This window comes from Peromyscus maniculatus, chromosome 23, assembly GCF_049852395.1.
Source record: "Peromyscus maniculatus bairdii isolate BWxNUB_F1_BW_parent chromosome 23, HU_Pman_BW_mat_3.1, whole genome shotgun sequence".
Lineage (NCBI taxonomy): Eukaryota > Metazoa > Chordata > Mammalia > Rodentia > Cricetidae > Peromyscus > Peromyscus maniculatus.
In genome coordinates, this window is record NC_134874.1 from 12,781,387 (window position 1) to 12,790,639 (window position 9,253).

Sequence of the window (9,253 nt, forward strand, 5' to 3'; positions counted from 1 at the left end):
TCAGGATCACTTCCCCCGAAAAGAGTTCCTATTGTCTAATGCAATTTATCTAAAATTCTAAGAAATGCAAACTAATGATGGTAACAGTGGAGCGGTGGTCAAGGGGTCAGAAAGGTCAGCTGAGAACCTCGGCAGGAGTAGTGGATATATATGTTCATTATCTTAACTGCCGTAATGGTTTCCCAAGGATGCACAGAAGTCAAGGCTTATCAAATTGTCTGCTGAATTAGATGCAGCTCATCTCAATAAAGCTGACTTAAAAACTAAAAAACAAAAAAACAAGTTCCTACAGAGATCTAGCCTGTAACGCCAGGACTTAGGAAGTTGAGGTTAAGGGAATGTAAGCTGGAGGCTAACCTGGGCAACATAATGAGGGACCCTGTCTCAATCCATCAACCTCACAACTTAAAAAAAAAAAAAAAAAATACACAAGGGCCACTTTATGTGTGTTGGGTTCCGTAAGGAATCTTCGGGAAACACTTTTCTGTGACAGGTGCATGAAGTACCAGGGCTGAGCAGAAGGGATGACTCTATTCCAAACTGTCATTCTGACCACTTGCTGCTTGGGCTGTGCCCACACTGCCCTACTGCTCCACTAAGAAGCTGGACAATGTGGGGTCTATTGCTCCTCGCCCCTCTCCCCACCCCCAGGGCTGCCTCTCTGTCTCCTCCTAAAGCGGCAGATTCTTGCTCGTCTGGAAGAGCAGACAAAAGGGACAAAAGACTCAATGACTGTCTGACAGATTAAAGAATAGACAACTGTTTTATTTAAAAAGCTCCCTGAAGAATTAGAACATTTGAGTTCTATACACTGTTCTGTTGAAACGGAGTTAAGATATTCCCCGGATCTGCAAGCACATGCCAAGAGACCTGTCCAAGTCACTCATTTTCTACGAGTTTTCAATTTTCTTTTTTTTTCCCCCCCCCCTCCCTTTTTTTGGTTTCTGAACCATGAAGGAATACCATTCAGGTGTATTTCTGAGGAGCTAATATTTTGAAAAGTCTCTTGTTCAAGTACATGCCAACAGCTTGAAATCGTTTTTCAAATGTCTCAGTTGGTGGCCATAAAACTGAAGCGTCATGGAAAAGAATAGACAATGGGATGTGTGTGCGTGAGGGGTCTAGGAGAGGTACAAAACAGCACCATCCTTATTTAAGAACCAGAGGTCACACTAGTGTTTAGCAACAAAATTACAGCTTACAAATAATTAGCAACAGTTAGAGAACAATAACAGCAACCTAGTCATTAACGTCCAGATTCTGTCTCCACCACTTATGAGGGCAACATACGACAATTTGCTTGATTCTGAAAACTCAATCTGCTCTTCTTTAGAACGGAAGACCACCGCTGACCACACAGGGCTGCGGTACTAAAACGCGTTAGGCTGGCCTCTAGTAAGAACAAAGTCAATGTCAGCAATCGAGTCTTGTTACCTTGAAGTTTCAAAGGAGCCCGTTCGCTCACTAATCCTCCTCCTGACCTTAGCTTCAAATCCTGTCCTGTCTGTCACAAGCACGTTACTTAGGCGCCTCAGTTTCCACACCCGTAAAACGGGAACACACTAGTTACCGGAGGGAAGGATCCCACGACACGATAAGGTTCCCCTCCCTCCCACCTTTCAAAGCGACGATCACAGGGGTAAGGAATAAGTCTCATCGGCGGGCGACAGCGTCAGTTTCCCCACTTGTGGCACTTAGGGGCGAGGGCGAAGACGCGGAAAGGGGGCACCTAAAAGGGTCCCGCGTGAAGGCCCCGCGATGGCCCAGGCGCCTCCCCGAGCGCGCGGGGTTATTTCGGAATCCCCAGGAGGCGACGCTCATGAGGCAATGGGTCAGGAATGCAGCGGCCGGCCGGGCCGCGGGGTGTCCCCACGGGCATCCCGGGCCGCGGGAGCAGGAACTTGGGGCGGCAGGAAATGAATGGGGACCCGCAGGCGGGGCGGTGGGGCAGCGGGGACGCCGGGCCGACGGGGAGACCCGGTGTACCCCGCTACGACCGGGCAGCACCGAGGCGGCGGGGACCCAGGCCGCGGCCCGGCCCCTGCGGGCGGCTCACCTCCGCGATGTCATGTTCCTCCCGCCTCCGGCTCCGCACGGACCCGCTGCTCGCTCAGGCGCCGCGGGGCGCCGTCACATGGGGGGACCCGAGCGAGGCCCCGCTGGGGAGCCGACACCGGTGCAGGCAGAGCCGGCCGGCCGCGCGAACAACCCCCGCCAGGCCTGGATCCCGGACGCTGCGCGGCCGCCCCGCCTTCGCCCCCCCCGCCCCTTGCCGCCGGCGCCGGTGTGACGTCAGCGCCGCGCCGCATCCACTTCCGGCTTCCCTTTTGCCCGGCCCTGCCCGAGGGCTTCCTCTGAAGCCAGGTGGTGGGAACGATTCCTCCTCTAAACCTGGGACGCCGATGCGAGCACCCTCTGCGCCTCCGGTGCACATGTGGGAAGAAACGAGCGGGGATGGGGAGGCGGCTCAGCGGTCAAGAGCGATTGCCGCTGCCCTTGCAGAGGCCCCGAGTTCAGTTCCCAGTCCCTATATATATAACCTCCAGCTCCGGAGGTTCCACCGTCCTCTCTTGGGCTCCACGGACACCACACTCAGCGTGCACATGCCCGTACATATACACATAATTAAGTGTTTTAAGATTTATTCCTTTTGACGGGCGGTGGAGGCGCACTCCTTTAATCCCAGCACTAGGGAGGCAGAGCCAGGTGGATCTCTGTGAGTTCGAGGCCAGCCCGGTCTACAAAAGTGAGTTCCAGGACAGCCAGAGCGACACACAGGAACCTTGTCTCGAAACAACAAAACAAACAAACAAATAAAAACAATGTTTAACTAGCTTAACTGCTGATTCTCTCCGGCCACCCCTGATGGTTTGGTTTGGTTTTGATTTTTTTGTGGGGGGTCGAGGGGGGACGCTATTTGGTTTGTTGGTTTGTTTTGTTTTTGTTTTTGTTTTTTTGGTTTTTGGAGACAGGGTTTCTCTTGTGTAGCTTTGCGCTTTTCCTGGAACTCACTTGGTAGCCCAGGCTGGCCTCGAACTCACAGAGATCCGCCTGCCTCTGCCTCCCCAATGCTGGGATTAAAGGCGTGTCCCACCACCGCCCGGCTGTTTGTTTGTTTTTTAAGAAAAGAAACAACTTATGCACCATGACCATAGCTTTTACAGTTTGAAGTAAAGTAAGCACGAATTTCTTCGTTTTTGCAGTTTCACCCACATCATATCATATAGCAATCCATAGCAATCCTGGCAAGCGCTTATTTTATTTTGTTTTGTTTGTATTGTTTTTCTAAGTTAAGAAATTTCACCTTTTCACTTAAAAGAAGCCCTTCATAACTTCTCTTTGGACTGTCCAAGTTGTTAATACCAGTACGCTACTTGGGAGGGGGCTTTTGTTAGATAAATAAGGATTTCTTGAACAGCTGCACCTTAACAAAGCATGAAATTAAAACTGATCAACTGGGAGCTGCACAATGGATCAACAGACTGGAGAGCTAGCCGCTTCTGCAGAGGACCAGGCTCAATTCCCAGCGTCTACTTGGCAGCTGACAACTGTCTGTGACTCCAGCTCCAAGGAGTCAGACGCCCTCTTCTGGACCCATGAGCACTATTTCTCATGGAGCTCTCTGATTAGTAGTTTCAGACTGCAGTTGGCTGTGGGTAACAGAGAAAGCAAAACTCAGGAGAAGTAGGAAAGGCTAACAGCATGACCATTTTTTATTTATTTTATTTTATTTTATTTTATTTTATTTTATTTTATTTTATTTTATTTTATTTTATTTTTTGAGACAGGGTTTCTCTGTGTGGCCCTGGCTATCCTGGAACCCTTTCTACAGACCTGGCTGACCTCAAACTGAGAGGTCTACCTGCCAACCCCTCCTGAGTGCTGGGATTGAAGATGTGTGACACCAAGCTGGGCTAAGATCATTTCTTTAATTTCATTTATTCTTCTTAGAGGGGGAGGCCTGTGTATGGAGGTGAGATAACACCTTTCTCAGGGTCAGTTCCAGGTATCTAACCCAGGTCAACAGTCCTGTGCTGAAAGCATCTTTATCCATGGAGCCATCTTGCTGCCCCGGTGTGACCATTTTAAGTGGGGAAGTTAGCATAGTCTTTTCTGAAGTGACACTTGAGTATTTGTTGAATATTTGCCTGATAAGGGAGCAATCAAAGTATATGGGAGATGTGTCTAGGTTCTATGTCAGTGCCATTTTACATACAGGTTATAAACACCTTTGGGACTCAGTGTTCTGCTGGGGTCCCCGAGCTCATCCCCATGGACACTGAGGAGTATGTGATCTCATCCACAGTGCAGCCCCAATACTCTTTACACTGAATCCTTCAATAGCCTTTAGGGTACAGTCCAATTATTTGGAACAAATACATAGCCTAATAATCCCAGCTCGCTTCTCCGATCCCTCATCTCCCCACCACTCACCTCATTCTCTATGACACTCCCCGAATGCTGAGGGACCTCAGTCCCACCCCCACATGCTGTGAAATAATCTACTTCCTCCCTCTGGAGGGTTTTCCCCATAAGGACCCAGGTTTCTGCCTCCAACCTCAGACTGGAGGCGACTTCCTCTGGGATAAGAAGCCTCGCCTATCTACACCGTCCAAAAACAGCTGTCCTTGCTTGGTCCAAAGACAGCTGTCCTTGCTCTGTCCAAAGACAGATGTCCTTGCTTAGGACTCCTTCCGGGCCCTTCACCAGGAATCTAAGAGGAAGGGTCATAACAGAGTCAATTCCTGCATCTGCCCACGAGGATGGTGGATATCACAGGCAAGCCAAAGGACCCCATTTAGGTCAGTTCCCCTCTCTGCTCTACAGAGTGAGTTTGTAAAGCGCTCAGAGTGGTGCCTGCTAGACCGAGTTCTTGGTAGACACCACTTCTCATCAGCTCCTTTTCAAAGGAGACTTGGAGCTCTTTGAGTGCAGAAAACGCTCTAGGCTATATTCTGTACACTCTATGGAGAGCTATCTAGATCTATCTAGAACACAACTAGAATTGTATCGCTCTTTTGTTCTGGGAAGGAGGCACAAAGCCTTGGACATTAAGCTGGAATCTTCCCTTTACACCAGACCCTTCCGATATATGGCTGACACCAATACCATCACATAAACCGACAGTTGCCGAAGGTATTATTCTTCCTCTTTCTGGCATAGTTGCTTTTCAAAGTTTAGTTATTTGGGTCTGGAATATTCTTCTCATTTTTAAAATTTCACTTATTTATTTTTGGATTTTCGAGACAAGGTTTCCTTGTGTGGCTCTGGCTGTCCTGGAACTTACTCTGTAGGTGGGGCTGGCCTTGAACTCAGAGATCTGCCTATCTCTGCCTCCCAAGTGCTGGGATTAAAGGCATGCACCGTCACCACCTGGCTAAAAATTTATTTATTTTTTTTTTTTTTTTGGTTTTTCGAGACAGGGTTTCTCTGCGTAGCTTTGCGCCTTTCCTGGAGCTCACTTGGTAGCCCAGGCTGGCCTCGAACTCACAGAGATCCGCCTGGCTCTGCCTCCCAAGTGCTGGGATTAAAGGCGTGCGCCACCACCGCCCGGCTAAAAATTTATTTTTAAAGAGGCAGGACCTCCATTTGTCAAGGACCATAGTCACATAAAGTAACCTGAAACCCACCAGGCTGGCCCCAAACTTCCAAGCACCTCATCCTTCAAAATTGCTAGGATTATAGGCATGCATCACCAAACTCAGTGAAATATTAATGTTTAAGTGTAGATTTATTTTATTTTGAGTTATGTGTATATGTGGGGGGAGCACTTATAAGTGCAGTGCCTGCAGAATTCAGAAGGAGTGTAGGACCCTCTGGAACTGGAGTTACAGACAGTTGTGAACCACCAGGTGGACTCCGGGAAACAAACCCAGGTCTTCTATAAAATCAGCAAGTGTACTTAATCTCTGAGCCATCTCGACAGTCCCCCCACCTCCTTTTGTTTGAGACAGGTAGCCCAAGTTGGCCTTGAGCTCACTGTGTAGTTGAGGATGACCTTAAACTTCTGGTCCTCCTGCCCCTCCCTCCAAACTCTGGGATTACAGGCAAATAATCCTGTAATTATACCACACAAAATTCCTGCAGTGCTGGGAATCAAACCCATACCAGGTAAGTATCTTGCCAACTGGGTTCCATTACCAGCCAAGGTCTGGAATAGTCTTCAAATCTTTGACCAGCTGGAGAACTAAATGTCAGGCAATACTAAACTCCAGTTTAAGTAGGAATAACACTCTGGACAAGACCCTTGACCGCTTTCCAAAAATAAGTTGACACCTCTTCCTGTGAGCCCCAGGAGGCTTGCTCATGCCTCTTCCTGTGGGCCCGACAATGCTTGCCCATGCCTCTATCAGCCCCTAACACACTGGGGCTGAACATAGAACACTGTGTCTTCCTTCAGACCGCAAGCTCCTTAAACGACAAGGTCATTGTCTCCTTCCGCTACGTGTGCCTAGAACCTAACAGTGACGGGTTGATAACAAGTTCAAATATACTCGCTTAAAGATACTTTATTGGGGGGCAGCAAGATGGTGAAAAGAAAAGAACTTGACTCCTACAAGTTGTCCTTTGACTGCCACATGTACCCTGACATGAGTACAACACACACACAATAAAAAATTAATTAATTAAATTCTTGTTTGTTTTTGTTTTTTGTTTTTCCAGAGCTGAGGACCGAACCTAGGGCCATTCGCTTGCTAGGCAAGCACTCTACCACTGAGCTAAATCCCCAACCCCAGAATACTTTTTTTTTTTTTTTTGAGACAGGGTTTCTCTGTGTAGTTTTGGAGTTTGTCTTTGATCTTGCTCTGTAGACTAGGCTGGCCTCAAACTCACAGAGATCTCCTGGCTCTACCTCCTGAGTGCAGGGATTAAAGGCGTGGGCCACCACCGCCCATAAATAAATAAATGTAATACAGTATTTTTTTTTAAGCTGGGCAAAGTAGGATTTTTTAAAAGCTGGGTATGGTGGCACATGCCTTTGATTCCAGGACTTAGAAGATATCGAGGCAGGTGGATCTCTATCAATTTGAGGTCAGCCTGGTTTTCATATTGTGTTCCAAGCCAACCATGGCTACCCAGAACTTTTCTCAAAACAAACAGAAAACCACACACACACACACACACACACACACACACACACACACACACACCATAGTTTATTGGGAGCTGAGGATGCAGCTCATTTGGTAGAGTGATTGCCTAGCATTCGCGAAGTCCTGGGTTTGATCCCATTACCCTGTGTACCAGACATGGCGGGCTCAGGACTGTGATCCTAGAACTCAAAAGATGGGGGCAGGAGAATCAGAAGTTCAAAGTCTTCTCTAGCTACACAGAAAGTTAGAGGCTAGCCTGAATTATGTAAGACCCACTCAAAAACACGTAAATCCTGCTGGAGAGACGGCTCGGTGGCTAAAAGCTTGCACTGCTCTTGCAGAAGACCCCAGGTTCAGTTCCCAACGCCCACACTGGTCAACTCACAACTGCCAGTAAGGTCAGCTCCAGGGGATCTAACACCTCGGGCCTCTAAGATACCGTGGACAAACTCACACATAGAGAATACACACACACATACACACCCATACACACACACACACACACACACACACACACACACACACTCATACACACACATACCCATACACACTCATACACACACACACACACACACACACATACACAAAATCGGAAATTAAAAAAAAATTTAAAAAATAAATAGGCCTAGTTGGGCAGTGGTGGAACACGCCTTTAATCCCAACACTCAGGAGGCAGAGGCAGGCGGATCTCTGTGAGTTCGAGGCCAGCCTGGTCTACAGAGCGAGTTCCAGGACAGCCAGCGCTACACAGAGAAAAACCCTGTCTCAAAAAACCAAAACTAAATGAATAAGTAAATAAATAGGCCAGGGCGGATGGTACAATGGGTAAAAATACTTTCCAGCCAACCTGTCACTGTCAGTTTGGATTCCCAGAACCCAAGACAATCTGACACAGTGGCACAGGGTCTGTAACCCCAGCGTGGCACAAATGAGAGACCATGAGAGACCGAGACAAGAGAATCTCCAAACCCCCCACCCCCTACTCCCAACCTCCCAACCCCCACCCCCCCACCCCCGCCAGCCAGCCTGGTATATGCAATGGCAAAGAGACCTTGTCTCAATCAAGCTAAAAAGGGAGGATCTCTGACCTCTGACCTACACACACACACACACACACACAAACAAACACACACACACACACACTATAGCACATGTGCACTTGCGACTCCCACATGAATAAACAGCAACAAGTATACATAACCTCGCACATCACATACATACTTAGGCGCCACAAGACTACATAAATAAAGATGCTTTTATTCACTGGGAATGGTGATACGTGCTTCAAATCTCAGCACTGAAGTCTGAAGTCGACAGATCCCGAGGCCAAGGTGGACTTCAGAGTAACTTCCAGGTCAGCCTTGGCAGCTTGACGAGAGAATCTTGTCTAGATTTCTTACTCAACTGTGAAAGGGACAGGTCTTCCTTGCGCCAAGCCAAATGAAAATGGTCATATGGTATATGAGCACCTGCCAGAGATCCCAACACTCGGGGGCTAGGCAGAATGATTGCTGAGAGTCTGAGGCCAGCCTGGGCTATTTACCAAGCACCAGTCTAGCTGAGGCTACATAGCAAAATCTTGTCTCCAAAAAAAATAAATAAATAAAAGCAGGGCCTGGGGAGATGGCTCCAAGGTTTAAATGCTTACTTTTTTTTTTAGGGCTATTTTTGGTCATCAATGTGACTGTATCTAAAATTAACTAAAAGCCAAAAATGGCTGGACACACCTGTGAGGAATTTTTGCTGAGTTAGATCATTTGACATGAGAAGAGCCACTTCTTTTTTTTTTTTTTTTTTTTTTTTTTTTTTTTTTTTTTTGAGACAGGGTTTCTCTGTATAGCTTTGGAGCCTGTCCTGGAATGTAGACCAGGCTGGCCTCAAACTCACAGAAATCCACCTGGCTCTGCCTCCCCAGTGCTGGGATTAAAGTCGTGCGCCACCACCGCCTGGCCTGTCATTCTTCGTATAAATAACATCTATAAAGAACAAAATGAAGTTGACAATGAACTTCCATGAGGCACATTTACAACTCTCTTAACAAAAACCATGGGTCAACTTCATAAGGCCATACATGAAAAGGTTACTTCTAATCCAAATTGCCATCCAACACATTTTATTAATTAGTTAAATATGATGCTGGATCAAAAATTATCCCAGAT

At 47.5% G+C, this 9,253-nt stretch overlaps 1 protein-coding gene across 4 annotated transcripts in view; it reads right to left on the minus strand.

The window, feature by feature from the left end:
- Ptpn11 (protein tyrosine phosphatase non-receptor type 11) overlaps positions 1 to 2,274 on the minus strand; it is a 68,670-nt gene extending 66,396 nt beyond the window's left edge. For 2 of the 4 annotated variants that reach the window (XM_076560434.1, XM_076560433.1), the window contains exon 1: positions 1,617 to 1,672. In XM_076560434.1, coding sequence (XP_076416549.1) covers positions 1,617 to 1,657 — 41 coding nt within the window. In that variant the 5' untranslated portion in view covers positions 1,658 to 1,672. Of the gene's footprint in view, positions 1 to 1,616; positions 1,673 to 2,056 lie in introns of those variants that run through there. The other 2 variants (XM_006970778.4, XM_076560435.1) reach the window with 2 other exon arrangements.
- Between the last annotated feature and the right edge of the window lie 6,979 nt (positions 2,275 to 9,253).